At 35.8% G+C, this 20,100-nt stretch overlaps 1 protein-coding gene across 1 annotated transcript in view; it reads left to right on the top strand.

Annotated features, from left to right (window-relative positions):
• The first annotated feature begins 52 nt into the window (after nucleotides 1–52).
• ARL6 (ADP ribosylation factor like GTPase 6) overlaps nucleotides 53–20,100 on the top strand; it is a 41,308-nt gene continuing 21,260 nt past the window's right edge. Inside the window, exons 1-5 of the mRNA XM_030330365.1 lie at nucleotides 53–455; nucleotides 3,091–3,240; nucleotides 11,215–11,276; nucleotides 11,714–11,782; nucleotides 15,548–15,642. Of these exons, the coding sequence (XP_030186225.1) occupies nucleotides 3,118–3,240; nucleotides 11,215–11,276; nucleotides 11,714–11,782; nucleotides 15,548–15,642 (349 nt within the window). The 5' untranslated portion in view covers nucleotides 53–455; nucleotides 3,091–3,117. The remainder of the gene's footprint in view (nucleotides 456–3,090; nucleotides 3,241–11,214; nucleotides 11,277–11,713; nucleotides 11,783–15,547; nucleotides 15,643–20,100) is intronic.

Here is a 20,100-nt window from a genome sequence, read left to right as displayed (position 1 = left end):
CCTACAACTCCCATCATGCTCCATCCGGGACAGCTCTGCTCCTCGCAGGAAGGCGGCAGTTCACCCCGCCACCTGTCTAAACACATTCTTTAATACTCCTCGGTGTGCCTCTGGCATTTTCCGGTGCTCTTCAATCCCATAAACAAGAGCACCAAGTCTGACTTCCTAAAACTCCAAGGAGGCGTGGCTTCGGGACCGGAAGAACGTCCGGTTGCCTAGGGAACGCTACGCGCCTAGGCGCCTGCCCAGCCACTGATGCTCCGGCTGTGGCACAAGCTACCAATTCACCCAACTTGTAGAAGCGGCTTTGCTCAGGAGCAGGGATTCTTCCAATGGAAGCATAGAGAAGAAGGCTGAGAGACGCCCGATTCTTAACCCAGAGACGGATACGAGCGAGTGGCCCATTCCTGTACCTCTTCAGCTCCTGGGCCCGCAAGACCAACCTCAAAGACCAGGTATCTCCCTGCCCCCTATCTGTAGCCAGCGCTGCCACCACCGCCACCACTCCCGCCGCGTTTTAGAATTGCGTTTTAGAATTGCTTTTTACTCTTTCCTAGTTGTTGTTTTTTTTTTTTTTTTTTCACTGTGTACCGTTGTTTCTAAAGTTTAAGAGGTGGAAAAGGAAAGCTGGTTTATGCGGTTAGTACAAGGGACCCCAGAAAACTCGTTGAACTGGGTTGGGCATGTGTTTGTTTGGTTTTAACACCGCCCAGTTTTTTGTTTTTATTTGGTTTGTGGAAAACGTAATTGAAGTTTCATCATCAAAAACTAAAAGCCTAATAAAAATGCCTGAAGTACTAAGAGTGAGCTATAATTCACTCTAGGAATACTCCTTAAAGTGTACAAAGTACCATTCGTGGTGTTTTCTCTGCCCGACCACTATCTCTGAGGCCTACTTTCCAAGCCCTTTACTGTCTGTGGATAACATCCTAATTCTTCAAGACTCTTCTGGCAACAAGTAATCCTTTAGAAAGAATCTCAGATCACAATCAAGAGAATTGATTGGTGTGCAGAGAGAGGAAAACAATAAAACAGTAAGATAATAAACTGGAAAGGTAGATTGGAGCCAAGCTGTGAACCTTAAAAGCTATGGGAGAATGTTTGGGCTTTATTCTGAAAGCCAGTAGTTCTCAATAGTAACTGTACATCAGAAACACTGTGTAACTTTTCAAAATACAGATGCCCTAATCCCTTCATCAGAATTACTTCAAGTAGTTGATTCCCCTGTGCAGCAAAAGTTGACAGGGCTTTGGACGTAGTGAGCTACAGAAAACTTTAATTTTATCTCCCACTGTGCACATAGGACATTGTAAATAAACGTTAAGTGGCTTAAATTGTTATCTTTCCTTCTTTCATGCATGCAAAAATTAAACTTACAGAAATGTATGATTACTAAGAAATAGAAGCATGTATAAGGCTATAATTATAGCTTTTAGAACAACTGACTTCTAAATTGTATGCCCCCAAATATTTCATTAACAAGCATTAGGTTTGATAATCCATGAAAAAGGGTTGGAAAATCACAATCCGGGGTTCTATGGAAAATGAATTGAATATTCAAGTATCAAGCTTTTGACAGTCAGTGCTTTATAGTGGATGCTCAAAGGAGGAGGATGTGAGAAGTAGTCATTTTTTAAAAAAATCTGTTCAAATTGTATGAAAAATGGAAAACAAGATATTGCCTTTATATTAGTATGTTTGGTACAATAAATAACAAAGTGAGTAATAGCAAATCTACTTTCAATTAAAATGGTCTGTGTGAATTGCTTCATATCAGAAGGCTAACTTATAGTAGATTCTACAAATGCTCCTTAAGTGGAGATTTAAAGGAATTGATGGAGTGAGAGTTGAATCTCCAGCACAAGGAGAAAAGTGGCACAAGTGGAGTACCTGAGATCAAACCCATCCCTTGGATAAAACAACTGTGGCTCTGTTTTATAGGCCCCATGTTTGTGTGGGGCATTGTACCTTCTCTTTTCTGCGCATCATTGGAATTCAGTTTTGAAATTTCCGTGTGATCCCCCAACAGGCCTAAGCAAAATCGATGACACAGCCTCCTTTTGGATGCACTTGTCTTGGGAACCTCATCATTTAAGTTGCTGCAAGCTCACAGCCTTCAAGGAATGGCCTTGCCTAGGATAGTGTGGGTTAAAAAGTACTGAAGGAGCTGGGGAATGACAGGCTTCTGGAACCTTAGATGGAGATGAGAATAAATCAATTAAATGAGATGACTATTTAGAGAACTCAGAAATGATGGTTAAAATAATAGGAAATACTTTGGACACAGGCAGATTGCAGTTGCTGCTATAGCAGTCCGGGCAGCAGTTGAGAGCTGACAACAGGGATATCTCTCTTCTGCCATCACATTATAATGTTTTGGGGAGGGATGGACCCAAAGGGAGCACCTTTGGAAAGTTTCATTTGGAATGTTCATAGCAGGTTATGAACAAGCAATATGTCTAGCAATGTATATTAAGATAAATATATCTGTTAGGATTCTTTGTTCCTGTTGATAGAAAATGCAACCTAAGCTGGATAGAAGCAAACAAACAAAAACAGTAAATTTAATAGTTCACATTATTGCATAATACAACAATGGGTCTGGCTTCAGAAAAAGATTTAGCCAGTGGCACAAATAATGTAGCTAAATTCTAAGTTTTTCTCTCTTTTTTTTTTTTAATCTGCCTTCTAAGCTTCCACATTAGGCTTAGCATGAACCCCTTTGCCCATTCATTGTTCCAGATTTCCAGAAAAGGCTGCATATATTTTCAAGATCACAACTGGCATAGTCCACACAATACTGAGTTTAACCACATTTTCTTCTTAAATATTATAAATTACAACGAGAAAAGTACAGTTATTTCAAGGGCATTATTCTGTGTGTTACCTAGGGTTGTAAGCTGCCAATCTGCATTTCAGTTAAGGCTCCTTTGTGATAATCAGCTTAAATTCTGTTTACTAAATACAGAGCTACATTGACATGGTTTTTATCATTATGTCTTTAAATTATTAAATTTTTGATGCACATGCTCATATTTTCCTTACCTAAAGTGCCTGTGATTGATATATCATTTACTTTCTGACTTGCAGCTGGTTTGTAAATATTTGAATCACATTATGGGATTGCTAGACAGACTTTCAGGCTTGCTTGGCCTAAGGAAGAAGGAGGTTCATGTTTTGTGCCTTGGGCTGGATAATAGTGGCAAAACAACAATCATTAACAAACTTAAACCTTCAAATGTAAGTATCTTTTTTAGATGCTTTAAGTATTTTCTGCGAGATAAAGTTAATATGCAGAATTATTTTGTTTGCCATCATTACTTCAGGTAATCATGTTATGAAATCCTGTTAACCTTGTAGTACCTTAAAGTAATAAACGTCAGGATGCCATAATTTGCAGTGTATTTTATGCAGGTATACATTAGTAATACTTGTCTTGATAAATATGTCTTGATAATTATTTAAATTGGAATATTTTCCAAATGTCTTTTTTTCTCTAATGATTCTCACAGATTTGCAAAGTTTACTCTTAGGTAGCATTGCCTTCTTTTTGGCTCTTTCTTAATAAGCAAAGGGAAAGGTGAATCATTTTTATGGGTTCTATGGATAATTAGTTTACCAGGAGTGTGGTATACCTATCAGTAGTAGTAAGCCGAATGACTTTAAGTCATAGAAGTAATAAGTATATGAAAATATAATTTTAATAACTGTAAAATATATAAAGCTATACATTCAACACATGGTACATAAGTTGAAGTTAGGTTCTGCTACACATAAAGAAAACCCACATAACAGTGGACTAAATAAGTAAGAGGTTTCTTTTTCTGTCACCTAAATAAGTCCTGAGGAGGTATTCCAGGGCTGGTAGTACAGGAGGTATTCCAGGGCTGTGGTCAGTTGTGAGATATCCAGGCATCTTCCATCTTTCTGTTATGCTATTCCAAGTGCCTGGTTTTCATCTTCAAGATCTCCACATGGTCACCTTGCTTAACTATTATTCTAAGTCACCAGGAGGAGAAAAGAATAAGCTGAAGGAATAGACCTTCTTCCTAAATAAGCCCTCTTTAAAGAGCTTACCCAGAAGCACCAACTGATGATTCCTAACTTACATTTCATTGGCTACCCCTAACTATAAATAAAGCTGGATTTTTTAAAGTTTATTTATTTATTTTGATAGAGAGAGCGAGAGAGAATGGGGGGAGAGGGAGAGAGAATATTAGACTCCTCACTGTCAGCGCAGAGCCTGTTGTGGGGCTCCATCCCACAAACAGTGAGGTCATGCCCTGAGCCAAAATCAAGAGTCGGCCACTTAACCGACTGAGCAACCCAGGTGCCCCTAAGCTGGATTTTTTTTTTTAAAGCAAGGCATACTGCTGCTTCCAGGAATAATAAGGATCCTGTAAGTATAGAAGAAGGAGAGAATGGATATTGAATAGACAACTAACATTTACAGTTGTAAATACACTTATTTAGGTAAAAGCCATTAGTGAAAAAAGTAGAGTGAAAAAATAGACTGCATACAGATGGGACAAAAAACAAGCTGGTACTTTTAATGACTAAATGGCTAGAGAATGGGAAATAATTGCTCCTAAATATAGTAGTTGAAGATGAATTTTATTGTCTTCAAATAATGCTTCACATTGGGCAGAATAGACAGCCTTACTACTCCATTTTGTTTTGCAACAGCTTTTGTTTTACTTCTGTTTAGTTGGAGATTGCTTTGGAATTACAAAAACACCATTATTTCTTTTTTTCTGGTCATTATTCCCTTCTACATGGATGAGTTTGCCACAGAAAAACAACTAACTGCTGGTGTATCTTCAGGTTGGAGATAGTTTGAGGCAGCCAGGATAAGAAGTCGAAGATGGATTTGGAAGGCAATTTAGTTAATTTAAGGAGTTCGCCACTGAGTTGGGAGTCAGCTCAGGCATACATGCTGAAGTCAGGCAGAGATCAAAAATACCACCTTTGGGGTGCCTGGGTGGCTCAGTCCGTTAAGTGTCCAACTTCAGCTCAGGTCATGATCTCACGGTTCATGAGTTCGAGCCCCACATCAGTCTCTGTGCTTTCAGTGAAGAGCCTGTTGGGAATCTCTCTCTCCCTCTTTCTCTGCCTTTCCCCTGCTTGCATGCACTCTCTCTCTCTCAAAATAAATAAATAAACTTAAAAAAAAAAATCCCAGCTTTATTTAAAAGGTTGATTTTGGAGGGTGAGGTTAGGTCTGTTCAGAGGAGTTGCTAACACTCTATTGTATTGAGATTGGCCTCCCAAAATTTCAAGTTTTGCTCCTCAGGGAAAAATCCTACTCTTCTAGGTTTATTGAATGGCTAAGATCAGATGAGAGTGCATGCTTGTGATAAGCATGTGGCTTGTGATAAGCATGAGGAGAGAGAGGAAGAATGAAGAATGCTCAGTTCACTTCACAAACTGGGCAAAGGAGTAATTCTTTTCCCATGGAGAGGAATAAATTGGTGGAGGGGAGATTGAGAAATAAGGAGTATCATTTAATGAAGTTTTCTCTATATGAAGACAGGAAAAAAGAGATTCTTCCCCAATAACGCAAAGATCAGGTCAAAAAGCCCACATACATTGGAGTCTATCTCCTGACTTTGTGATTATACGAAATTTCTTTATCAGTCCTTAAGAGGAAGATAAAGCAACCTACCCAGTTGGATGGGGTCCAGAATTGAATTTAAAGAACAGTGAGTATATGTTAAAAGTAGACCCATACCCAACTGTGCCTGGGCCCATAATCAGTACTGTGGATCAGCTATCAGAAGATCTGTATGGGCAAATGCTTAAACTCAGTGACTGGTGACCTGCATTTCTGTGGGTAAAGCTGTCAGCAATAAGCGAACAAGATTATAAGGAAATTTTTTAAGCAAGGGCCTATTCTGTCAGAGGTGTTTACACTTTTCTCCACATCAGAGAATAGCCTCAAAGGTAAATTTTTTTGTTTTGGTAAAACTGATCTCAAATAAGTACACAATTATTGAAACCAGAGCCACCATTAATAACCACAAAATGGACCAGTCCCTCAATGTCTACTGCACTCACATTGGGAGAAATAACATTAAAAAAACAGAATAGAAATTAGAGTCTCTTTTTCCATCCTCCCCAACAGTATAGTAATCTTATGTTCCAAAATATGGTTATTACCATAGGAAGAATCTTCCTTGGTATGGATGCAAACAGCTTTCTTACCTGAACAAGGATATTCTTTTGAAGACAATGGCTCTTATTTTTTAAATTAGCTATGGATTTTTTTTCATAGTTTCTTTTGTCATTTCTAGGGATTTGGGTCAAAAAGGGAAGGAGACAGCATGCTCAGTCTGGATCTTAAAATAATCTTTTTTTTTTTTTTTTTAGAAAGAGAGCACATGAGCAGGGCAGAGGGGCAGAGGGAGAGAGAGAGAAAGAAAAAGAGCAAGAGAGAGAATCAAGCAAGCTCCATGCTCAGCATGGAGCCTGATGCAGGGCTCAATCACACAATCCTGGGATCGTGACCTGAGCTGAAATCAAGAGTCTGATGCTCAGCCATCTAAGACACCCAGACACCCCTGTGATCTTATAATACCCCCATTTCAGACTGGTTTTGTAACCTGTTAACCCTGCCTAACACACCACATTAGTCAGGAAGAGCCCTTCGGAAAACCTGGGTTCACAGCCAGTAACTAAGGTTTTTTAATTAATCTTCCATTGTTTTCCAACATCCCTGTCTCTCTGTTACCTCTGGTGAACTACAAAACTAGCCTAGACTTGCTATACAGCTATTTTAAGGGGATGATCACCTACTTTCTAACACCACTTCCTGAGATTTAATCTTTAGGCAACTACCCTGTCTCCTTGAATAACTGACCTCTAGATCCTAAGAACACAGTAAGTTGCTTTGCTTTTTTTTTTTTTTTTTTAATTTGGTGCTAATAGCCAAAAGACCACTTGAAAAAGGCTCCCAATCTCTGTCACACAGGTATAGGTAATAACCCTTGTTTCCTCAGTGTCTCTGTACTGAAGAAATCTCTTGTGAGCTTACATCCACTATTAGAAACATTATTTTTAAAAGTTTATTTATTTATTTTGAGAGAGAAAGAGAGACAGCATGCCCACACAAGTTGGGGAGGGGCAGAAAGAGAGAGGGAGATAGAGAATATCCAAGCAGGCTCTGCGCTGTCAGAGCAGAACCTGACACAGGGCTCAATCCCACAAACCACAAGAACATGAACTGAGCTGAAATCAGGAGTCAGACACTTAACCGACTGAGCCTCCCAGGTACCTCTAGAAAGATTATTTTTAATGAATTAAGTGAATTATAGAAATCTACAATGCTCTATCAAGAAACTTCTTGCAAAAAAATTTGCAAATCTTATTTTATAGTAACGTCTCTTTTTTTTGTCTGTGGATAGAAGTAGTTTCTAGGTAACTAGATACTTCCCTGCCCCAAAATGGCTTTAAGCTATCTTAATGCTTATTTATTGTCAATGTATTGAGGTTGCTGGTGTTTTCTAAACTGATGAATGGGGGTGAGGAGGCATTTTAACCTGATCACTGGGGAATCTGGTCTTAGCTGTAGTTTCTTAGAGATGCACTCTATAAATATCTTTCTTTTCCAATTCCCAACCACCCCCCCCCTTTCCCACATGAATGCCATTATACTACCACATCATCCTGATTTGTATAATTTAAAACAATCTGAAATATCTTGCATATTTGATTGGTAGCTTGTTTATTAAATGTTTCCTCATAAATTTAAATTTCTTAAGAGCATATATCTCATATTAATCAACACTAAATCCCAAATAATATTGCAAGGTATATAAGTGTATTTTGGGTGAATGGACTGATGGGTTATTTTTCTGTTTTCATTTTTGGGCAGGGAATGATGATTGATGGCACCAAGGATATCATGTTTACTAGACCAACCAAATAGAATCCTCTCTCAGAAATCCTGTTCTATTCTTGTTAACATTAGTCTATCCTTGGGCTGTGTCAGATAGACTATTCCACTGAGGTGATAATTCCTATACTCTTTGCTTGCTTTGTACCATTCCCTGAGCAAGTTAGAGAATGACCAAATGTATTTGTTCCTAGATAGAGCAGAGGACGATTAATGTTGGAGATCATTCTCTAGAAGAAGATGAATCCTACTTGAATCTGGAAGCACCAGCTCACATATCTTGTTTTATCCTAATTAATTTGTGGAATTTCTTCTTTCTAATTATCTTACATTACAACTTTAGAAATGATGGGAAGAAAAGAAAGTTGATTAATTTTATCCCTGTTAATTAAAACAGCAAGTTAAAAGAGAAGATCTGGAAACAAAGAGTTTGTGCAGAAGCTGGGTGATTGTGAAGAGACTAGGCAAATGTTCTAACTACAGTTCAGTGAGGATAGGGCTATTCTTTTGAGGTGTATCTTCTGAGATTTATTTAAAAAAAAAAATTTTTTTAATGCTTATTTATTTTTGGGAGAGAGACAGAACACGAGCAGGGGAAGGGTGGAGAGAGAGGAGACATAGAGTCCAAAGCAGGCTCCAGGCTCTCAGCTGTCAGCACAGAGCCTGACATGGAGCTCGAACCCACAAACCATGAGATCATGACCTGAGCCGAAGTCGGACACTTAACTGACTGAGCTGCTCAGGCGCCCCTGAGATTTCTTTAAACATTTAACTTCCTTGCTTTTTTAATTACTGTTATATTTTTCCTGATAATAATAGCTGATGATTTTATTATGATTGTGATCAAAATCAAAAACCAAAACAGTGGGTTATTTATTTATTTATTTTTTTTTTTTTTTACTTTTTTTTTTTTTTCAACGTTTTTTATTTATTTTTGGGACAGAGAGAGACAGAGCATGAATGGGGGAGGGGCAGAGAGAGAGGGAGACACAGAACCGGAAACAGGCTCCAGGCTCTGAGCCATCAGCCCAGAGCCCGACGCGGGGCTCGAACTCACGGACCGCGAGATCGTGACCTGGCTGAAGTCGGACGCTTAACCGACTGCGCCACCCAGGCGCCCCTAACAGTGGGTTATTTAGAGACAACAAAAATTAGGAAACTCTTTAATCCAAAGTTTGTTTTGCAGTGAAGAAACCCTAAGATCTGAGGCAGGACTCTGAATCGCAGGAAATGAATTCTAACATAAACAGAAAGATATTTTTGGAAGAATATAGGCAGCTCATAAGAAAGAAAAGCTGAATAAACAAACTTCAGAAAAGCAAAACTGGGCATCTCTAGGGAGGCCTTTTCACTAGCACATTGCTACTAAGGTGACTAAGCTCCAGTGACTTTTCAGCTTCTGTCTTTGCATTTGAATTTTAAATTTCCAGAAGTAGGGGCGCCTGGGTGGCGCAGTCGGTTAAGCGTCCGACTTCAGCCAGGTCACGATCTCACGGTCCGTGAGTTCGAGCCCCGCGTCAGGCTCTGGGCTGATGGCTCGGAGCCTGGATCCTGTTTCCGATTCTGTGTCTCCCTCTCTCTCTGCCCCTCCCCCGTTCATGCTCTGTCTCTCTCTGTTCCAAAAATAAATAAAAACGTTGAAAAAAAATTTTTTTTTTAATTTCCAGAAGTAGACTACCAAATTAAATGTAATGGTGTGAGGCAACAGTTTTCTTTCTACTCCTGCTGTTTTCACACAAAAGCAACATGATGAACTAAAGGGTGATCTTTTTTAAGTTACACTGTGATTGATTGATTGCATGGAGAAAGTTGGAAAGAGACTGAAATCAGTGACTATAATTATGATATTTGTTGAGTATTTACTATGGGCCTGACACTGTATTGAGTATTTTGCATTCATTAACTAATTTAATTCTCATGATAACTTTACAAGTTAAAGATAATAACAGATTTCACATTTGAGAAAACTAAGGTTTGGAGAAGTTAAGTAACTTGTCTAAGATAGCATATTAACAATTAAGAGTAATTACAAGTTTTTTGTAATAAAGCAAAGCAAGAAGTGATAAGTTAGTGAGATAGGACCAATAAAACTTAGGGAATGGTTATATTAAAAAATGTAAAAAAAAAAAGCAGTCAGGAATAACTCATAGGTTCAGAAAATGAGTGGATTTTTTTTTATTCAAAGGGAGGAATAGTTTTGATGGTGGAACTGTTAGGAGGCATTTGATGACTTACAATTTAAGTCTTTTTTTTTTAAGTATATTTATTTTGAGAGAAAGAGAGAGAGAGTGGCAGAGGGGCAGAGAGAGAGAGGAGTGAGAGAGAATCCCAAGTAGGCTTCACACTGCCAGCACAGAGCCTGACATGGGGCTCAATTTCATGAATTGTGAGATCATGACTTGAACCAAAATCAGGAGTCAGATACTCAACCAACTGAGCCACCCAGACACCCCAGTTTAAGGCACTTTAATTGCCAGTTTAAGTCACTTAATTGACTTTCTAACATGTCTCCTGCTGTACTTTTGCCCCCTTGTATCTCTTCACACAGAATTCCCCACCATGACCTTCGAGGCTCTACCTCTCTTTATTACATACAGCTCTCTGCCTTACTAAGTACATTTTAGATATACAGGTCTTATACTTTTCCTCAGTGACAAGTTCCTTCCTGCATTGGGGTCATTGCACTGGCTAATTCCTTTGACTGGAATATTCTTTGCCAAGATCTCGTCATAGCTTTTCTCCTTTTTGATATTTACTCTTGGGTCAGATGTCACCTCCTCAGAGAGGCTCTTCCATGCCCCATACCAACCTCCTCCCCCATTGCCTCCCATCCCCAAATCACCTTTCATTGTACTTATCACTGCCTGAAATCGTGTTCATTTGTAGTTTACTTGGTTATTGCTGTTTACCTTCTTTAGATAATAAGCTCAGTGAGAGCAGGGGTCATGTATATTCACCATCTAGATATGAGAACAGTCCCCTATAGTATATAGAAACTCATTAAGTATGTGGTGAAAGATTACAAAGTCCTGTATGTGAACTCGGAATGACTCATCAAACCGCTTTAAGGCTGTGGTAACTTGCAGCAAGCCACAAAATATGAATTAAGACATACACATTATACAGATTCATATTAGTAAACCTTAAACTTCTGTAAAGCATTCACACACTGTGATCCCACTGTAAAAATTATAATTTTGTTTAATTCTGTCATCTCCTTAGTGAAAAATTTGAGAATTGGATATTGGATATTTTTTTAACCTGAGGAATAATTCATCTTTGGTAATTGCAAATTTCTAAATTTATCTTTTCTCTTAAAGGCTCAATCTCAAGATATAGTTCCAACCATAGGATTCAGCATAGAGAAATTCAAATCGTCCAGGTAATTCACTTTATTATGCTTGTGACTAAGAAGTTTTGGGTGAAAAAGTGATAATATTAGATCTACCTCGTCATTCCTTCTACTTTTAGAAAAATTAATTTGTTGTTTCAGAAATCCATAAGTATTAAAATATTTGTACCACTACCTGTGGATTATTTTTCAGAATTTAGAGTTTAGACAAATTCTGATAATCTCTCTAGCAAGGAAAACATTTTTTATATGTTACTCATTGAAAAATATTTATATTCAAAAAATTTATTTTATGGGACTTGTACTTGAAAATTGATTCAAATTGCATATTGTATATCCAAAGGTGGCTTCTTTGAAAAAATTTAAAATTTTAAATAGAAGTGACACCTTAAGTTAGTAATTTATCAGGTAGTCATTGTTTTGTTTGGTGTTTGATTTTGTTTTGTTTTCATTGTCTTTTTCTGTAGTTTGTCTTTTACAGTGTTTGACATGTCAGGTCAAGGAAGATACAGAAATCTCTGGGAGCACTATTATAAGTAAGTATGTTTATGAATGTTGGTTAACTAGATGATTATATTTTAATAACAAATAATGATTAACAGATAAATCCAAAAGATTACATGGGCTAGGTTGCAATGTTTATTTTTCATATAATTTGAGCACATTTTCTAATTTAAAAAGATACATGATCATACTTTATATTATTTTTCAAAGGCTTCAGGCCCTTCATGACTTTGGTTCTTTGCATATGCTGTTCTCTCTGTTTTTAATGCCCTCTTTTATTTTGTTTAAAGTTAATATAGTCATGCTTTAAGGCTAACTCAAAAGTCACCTCCTCTGTGAAATTTCACCATATTGCCCAGGTATTCTGTCCCCAGCATTCACATAGTACTTTGCCCATTCACACCTCTGTAATCATAATTCTTAGGTCTTAAAGTCCTGTACCATACCTGCCTCCATAGTGAGAGTATGAATTCCTCAAGAGCAGGGATTATTTCTTATTAAGGTTTTTTCTTCAAGGCCAAGTATGATGCTGGACGTATACATCAGTACATATTTATTGAATAAATTTAGTTAAAATAATAGTACTAACAGTTGATCCATTTTTCTATAACCAATTCTAAACAAGATATTTTTCAGCATATGCACATCAAGTGCTCACTAATCACTGCAGATTAAGAACTATCAAGTTACTAGGATCCAAATGTATTATATCCTCTCAAGATTTGCATGTGGTATTAAAATGAATTCATTAACTTCTAATATTGCTAGGACTCCTTCATATATAAGCAATGTAAATTACTTCTGGAGTCTGAAACTTATAATCAGTATCATTTGACTAAATGCCCTTTTGTCATTATGAACTCTTGTTTTCAATGGTTATGACATGACTGCCAGATGTGATTTTAATTTTTTTTTTATTCTTTCCTGCAAATGTGCCATAAAAAAATACATAGAAAATAGTACTTTAAAAAAAGGAAATGTTTCTTTTTTTTTTTTAAGTTTATTAATTTATTTTGAGAGACAGAGACAGCATGAGTGGGGTAGGGGCAGAGAGAGGGAGAGAGAAAATCCCAGGCAGGCTCTGCACTGTCAGCACAGAGCTTGATGTGGGGCTTGACCTCATGAACCATGTGATCATGACGTGAGCCCAAAACCAAATGTCGGATGCTTAACTTACTGAACCACCCAGACGCTCCAAAAGGAAATGTTTCTTATTTTAATTCCTTTTTCTTCAAAATCTTTTTGGAAGAAATTAATTAATTATGAACACTATAGATAAATTGTAGGTTGAAAAGTGAATATGGTTACTATGGAGAAGTTTATAATAATAGTAAATTTGTATCTTGTATCTCTATATTTTTCTAATTATGAAAGAACAAATTCATTTTAATCTGTTAGACTGAAAGAGGTTAAAAAGATTAAGTGTACTGTTGGCAAAACAAGTCATTCTTATGGTGGGAATGTAACATCTTTTTCAGGGAGATTTACCAGTATCTGTTAAAATGAAAAATGTTCATGCTCTCCAGCCATCATTTTGCTGCTTGAAAAGTATCCTATGACTAACACTGGTGGGCAAAGATATACACTGAAAATTGTGTGTTGAACCCTGTTTATAATGACATATCTCAATTATAAAAAGAAGAATAGTATTCTTAATAAAAATATGTGCTTAGTGTATATAGAGAAGAAAAAAAATAGGTGGAATGTACACCTAACCATTAATAGCATTTGTTTTGGGAACAACAAGATTATAAGGGAAGTTTACTTTGTCATTTATATGATTCTATAATATTATTATATAATTTTTGCATCTTATCCTTATAATATGAAAAAGTAATAAAATATAAAATATAAGGAGTACACTTTTTTTAATATTTGAAAAATATAGAAGAGAATCTAAAAAAGTTGTTTTCCATAAATCTCACTACTAATAAATTTGCTATTGTTAATCTTTTTTGTATATTTCTTCTTTTTTAAAATATAAAATACACACTTTACACAATTGAGAAAGGAACATTATAAATTGCCATATATAGTTTTTTATCCTGCTTTTTCAGTTAACATTCATGATAGGAATAAATCAGGAAAAACATACAAAGAATATAACTAATGCATGGCTACCTGTTATTTTTTCATATGCCTATGTCTATTTTTGGGTCATTTTTCTATTTTTGGACATAAAGGTTTTTCTCAGTTTTTGAAGATTATAAACAGCCCTTCAGTTAACACATCTTTCTGCATAAATCTTTGTCATAGTCCATGTTTCCTCAGAATAAATTTCAGAAATAAAATTACTGGTTCAAAGTGATTGAACATTTTTAAAGCTCTTGGTAGATCTTTCCAGTCATATCAATTTCTATGGCTACTACTAATAAATGACTGGTGATAATCTGTATTCATTTTTTTTAATAGTAGAAGAAATAGAACTAGAAAGTTGTTTTATTTTTATATTCGTGTGATTACTAATGACATTGAACTTTAAAATAATAACTTACTACTAGAATAAGTGATTCACAAAAAAAATATATAAATGTCCAGTAAATACATGAAAAGATATTGAACTTCACTAGCAATTAATGAAATACAATGTAAATATGCTTTTAAAATAGCAAAAATGGAAAACTGTTAAGAAGCCATACAGGAAAGGGGTGGGAAAAGTACTGATATCAGTATAAGTATGATGTTGATAAAGCATGTCTGGAATACAGTTTGTCAGTGTTTATCTAAAACTTTTAATTTTGTATATATTCCTAGAAATTTTAGTCCTAAGAACAAATCTTGAAGTATCAAAAAATTTAAAAATTGTATTTAGGAGGATGTTTATTCCAAACTTTTTCATAATCATGAAAATTAAGAATAATCTCTAAGTCCAACAATAGAAGTTTGGCACAGTATTTGATGATACCATGCAATGAAAGGGTCAGAGGGAATCAGTGACTTTTTTTTAAGGGCCAGTGAGATCTATAGGTGAACCCTTAAGCCAGTTCAGTAGCTGGTTATCAGTAGATGGTTATCAGTTTAAAAAAAATCAAATTGAATAAAATAAAAGCTATTTGTAATTATTTCCAAAAACGTATTTCAAATATAGTTATGTATACTTATGTGTCCTCTTAATGTAAAATGTATTTATCACTATGGTTAAGGTAAAAAATACTGGTATAGTGTTTAATGTTTCATACAAAGGTAGCTCAAACAAGAGGCGCCTGGGTGGCTCAGTCAGTTAAGTGTCCAACTCTTGATTTTGGCTCAGGTCATGATCTCATGGTTTGTGAGTTTGAGCCCCGCATCAGACTCTGCACTGATGTGTGGAGCATGTTTGGGATTCTCTCCCTCTCATTCTGTGCCTCCCCTGTTCATGCTCTTTCTCTCTCTTTCAAAATTAAAAAAGCTTAAACCATACTGCAGAACAAGATCACGGAAATGTTTATATATCAGAAAGTCAGGATGTAAAACAGCAAGATTCCATTTAAATACAAATGTAGATATTCATATGTAAGTATAGACAAAGAAAATGTCAAAAATGATTTACGCCAAAGTATTAATAATGATTGTATCTGTGTAATAGAATTATGGTTTTACTTGTAATTTTTTAAAATTATGAAATAACAAGTCATTAAATTTACCATATTATCAACCAACTGAGAACAAATTACATAAAATATGACTAATGATAATATATTAATCACTCATATAAACTAATAAATAAAGAGATAATACACAGGAAATGCAGATGAATACTAAATATGGAAAAATGTATGAGTTTATCATTAATTTTTCTCATTTTTTAAATTACACAGAGAAGGACAAGCCATTATTTTTGTCATTGATAGTAGTGATAGATTAAGAATGGTTGTGGCCAAAGAAGAACTTGATACTCTTCTGAATCATCCAGGTATGTTTGTGTGTTTGTGGCATCTGTGCTTGAGGGTCTGTTTACATGAGATGTTTTGTTCTTTAGTGTTGGCAGAAAGTGTTACTTGTGTTATGTAATTATCTCTGTTTTAGAATTTTTGAATTTTTTATTGAAATATAATCAATACAGTTTTATATTAGTTTCAGGTGTACAATACAATGATTCAACAATTCTAACAGTAATGAGTGTATTACTCCCCTTTATTTTCAATTTTAAAATATAGTAATTATGCAGAACTCATATCTTTACCTGTACCACATTATATATGTTTTTTATTTTATTTTTTTAAATTTTCACGTGTTTTATTTTTGCATGTACTTTTAAAATTTTTATTTAAATCCAAGTCAGTTAACATATAATGTGATAATGGTTTCAGGAGTAAAATTTCGTGTTTCATCACTTACATATAACACCCAACGCTCACCCAACAAGTGCCTTCCTTAATGCCCATCACTGTTTGGCCCATCTGCCACCCAAAGCCCCTCCAGCAACCCTCAGCTTGTTCTTTATTTAACAGTCTCTTCTGGCTTGCCTGCTTGTCTGTTTTTATCTTATTTTTCCTTCTTTTCCCCTATGTTCATCTGTTTTGTTCCTTAAATTCCACATATGGGTAAAATTATATGGTATTTATCTTTCTCTGACTTATTTCACTTAGCATAATACATTCTACTTACATGTTGTTGGAGATGACAAGATTTCATTCTTTTTGATTGCTGAGTAATACTCCATGTATGTGGAGTGTATGTGTGTGTGTGTGTGTGTGTGTGTGTGTGTGTGTGTGTGTGTGTATACCACATCTTCTTTATCCATTTGTCAGTCAGTGGACATTTGGGATCTTTCCATAATTGGGCTATTGTTGATAGCGCTGCTATAAACATTGGGGTGCATGTGCCAATTTGAATCAGCATTTTTGTATCCTATGGATAAATACCTAGAATTGCTGGGTCATAGGGTAGTTCTATTTTCAATTTTTTTTAGGAATCTCCATACTCTTTTCCAGAGTGGCTGCACCAGTTTGCATTCCTACCAGCAGTGCAAAAGGGTTCGTCTTTCTCCACATCCTCACCAACATCTGTTGTTTCCCCAGTTGTTAGCTTTACCCTTTCTGATAGGTTTGAAGTTGTATCTCATTGTTGTTTTGATTTGTATTTCTCTTATGATGAGTGATGTTGAGCATCTTTTCATGTGTTTGTTAGCTATCTGGATGTCTTCTTTGGGAAAGTGTCTGTTCATGTCTTTTATTCATTTCTTCACTGGATTATTTGTTTTTTGGGTGTTGAGTTTGATAAGTTCAAAGTTGAGTTTGATAAAGGATACTAACCCTTTATCTGATATGTCATTTGCAAATATCTTCTCCCTGGTTGCCTTTTAGTTTTGTTGATTTTTTCCTTTGCTGTGCAGAAGCTTTTTATCTTGATGTTCATGTTTGCTTTTGTTTCCCTTGCCTCCAGAGACATGTCTAGTAAGAAGCTGCTGGAATCAAGGTCAAAGAGGTTGCTGTCTGTGTTCTTCTCTAGGATTTTGATGGTTTCTTGTCTTACATTTAGGTCTTTTATCCATTTTGAGGTTATCTTTGTGTATGGTATAAGAAAGTAGTCTAGGTTCATTCTTCTGCATATCGCTGTCCAGTTTTCCCAACACCATTTGCTGCCTTTATTCCATTGGATATTCTTTCCTGCTTTGTTGAAGATGAGTTGGCCATATGTTTATGGGTCCATTTCTGGGTTCTCTGTTCTGTTCCATTAATCTATATGTCTACTTTTGTGCCAGTACCATACTGTCTTGATTACAGCTTTGTAATACAGCTTGAAGTCCAGAATTGTGATGCTTCCAGGTTTGGTTTTCTTTTTCAGAATTGCCATGGCTATTCAGGGTCTTTTCTGGTTCCATACAAATTTTAGAATTGTTTGTTCTAGCTCTGTGAAGAATGAAATTTCAAAGGTTTTGCAGTGTTTTCCAGGTTGCCCCAAAATAAAAATACCCTTTTTTTTTGGTTGCATAAAAAGAATAGGTGTCAGTAGCCAAAAATATAAATCGATAAAGAAGAAAGGAGGAAGTAAAAATCCATGTATTTCAACATGTATTTAAAATTATTTTGGTTATGGGGTGCCTAGGTGGCTCAATCGGCTCAAACTCGATTTTGGGTCAGGTCATGATCTCACGGTTTGGGAGTTCAAGCCCTGCGTGGAGCTCTGCACTTACAGCGAGGAGCCTGCTTCGGATCTGTCTCCCTCTCTTTGTCGTTCCCCCACTTGCAAGCACATGCTCGCTCTTTCTCTCTCAATCTCTCTCTCTCTCTCTCTCAAAAATAAACATTAAAAATAATAAAATTAACAATAAAAATTATTTTGGTTGCCATTCTTTCATACATGTATGTATATATAGGTATGTGCAGTCACAGCATTTCATATATATTTATTCTGAGAAATATTTTGAAATAGATCTTTTACGTTTTTAAACTCTAACTGCCAGCCCTCTATCCCCTTTTAAGATACCAGTATTAACAATTTGGTTTTTTTTTTCTCATTGTTATTTATTAAAATCAGATCATATTCTCTATACTCTTCTGATCTATTCTCAGATAACACTGAATGATGGAAATCCTTTCAAGTCAAATTGCATATATGTAATTAGTCTTTTTAACGGTGCCTAATATGCCATACTATGAGTGTACCACATTTATTCTGTCATTTACCAATTGATGGATATTCTTTCTTTTTCTCCACAGTACAATTCTCCAGTAAGTATTGTGGAACTCTGCATTAATAGCTTTACTCCTGCAAAAAGATTTTAAGTGGTCTTTGTGCTATGACTTTTAGGAAGAGGTGGTGGTTTAAAAGAAGTGTAGATTTATTAGGAATAGAATGGGAAGAGTGTGGGGCTTTCTTTTTTTTTTTTTTTTTTTTTTTTTAATTTTTTTTAACGTTTATTTATTTTTGAGACAGACAGAGACAGAGCATGAACAGGGGAGGGGCAGAGAGAGAGGGAGACACAGAATCTGAAACAGGCTCCAGGCTCCGAGCTGTCAGCACAGAGCCCGACGCGGGGCTCGAACTCACGGACTGTGAGATCATGACCTGAGCTGAAGTCAGACACTCAACCGACCAAGCCACCCAGGCGCCCTGAGTGTGGGGCTTTCTAATAATTCTTCCTGCTCAACAACAATCACTGGTATTTTTATCAGACAACCTAAGCTTATTCAAATATTTGGGGTAATAATTATCTAGCTCGTACTTTTTATGTGACTTTTTCACTTTTAAAAACTTAGCAATCTTTTATCTGGGTTATCTGCTTTTCTCCATTGTATATTCTTGCCTCCTTTGTTGTAGATGAATTGACTATATAAGCATGGATTTATTTCTGGACTCTCTATTCTATTTCATTGATCTAGGTATCTATTTTTCTTTTACCAGTATGATACTGTTTTGATTACTGTAGCTTTGTAATATAGCTTCAAATCTGGGATTGTGATACTTCCAGATTAGTTCTTCTTTCTCAAGATTGCCTTGGCTATTTGGGGCCTTTTGTGGTTCCATACAAATTTTAGGATTATTTGTTCTATTTCAGTGAATAATACTATTGGTATTTTGATGGGGATTGCATTAAATCTGTAGATTGCTTTGAGTAGAGTGGACATTTTAACAATATTAATTCTATCCATGATCATAGTATATCTTTCCATTTGTTTCTGTTGTCTTCAGTTTCTTTCATCAGAGTCTTACAGATTTCAGAATATAAGTTTCACCTCCTTGGTTAAGGATTTTGTATATTAAAATGCAATATGTGTTACAGATTTTTGTGTATATGTATAACAAATATATAGCAAAATTTTGTATATTAATTTTGCCTCCTGCAACTTTACTGAATTCATTTATTGGTTTCCAACAGTTTTTGATGGAGCTTTTGGGTTTACCATATATAGTATGTCATTTGCAAATAGTTAGTGACAGCTTAACTTTTCCCTGCCAGTTTGGATACCTTTTATTTCTTTTTGTTGTCTAATTGCTGTGGCTAGGACTCACAATACTATGCTGAATCAAAGTGGCAAAGTAGGCATCAGTGTCTTGTTTTTAATTTTAAAGGAAAGATGTTCAGTTTTTCACCATTAAATATGATATTAGCTGTGGGTTTTTCATGTGACCTTAGTATGTTTAGGTGTTCTCCCTCTAAACCCACTTTGTTGAGGGTTTTTATCATAAATGGATGTTGTATTTTATCAAATGCTTTTCTCCATCTATTAAGACGATCATATGGTTTGTATCCTTCATTTTGTTAATGGGGTATATCACACTGATTTATTTGCTAATATTGAAACATCCTTGTGTCCTTGGAATAAACCCAACTGGATTATGGTGTATTATCCTTTGTTGAGTTTGATTGTCTACATTTTCTTGAGGATTTTTGCCTCTGTGTTCATCAAAGATAGTGGCCTGTAAT

Source organism: Lynx canadensis, chromosome C2 (genome assembly GCF_007474595.2).
Source record: "Lynx canadensis isolate LIC74 chromosome C2, mLynCan4.pri.v2, whole genome shotgun sequence".
Classification (NCBI taxonomy): Eukaryota; Metazoa; Chordata; class Mammalia; order Carnivora; family Felidae; genus Lynx; species Lynx canadensis.
This window is presented reverse-complemented; position numbering and strand designations above follow the sequence as displayed.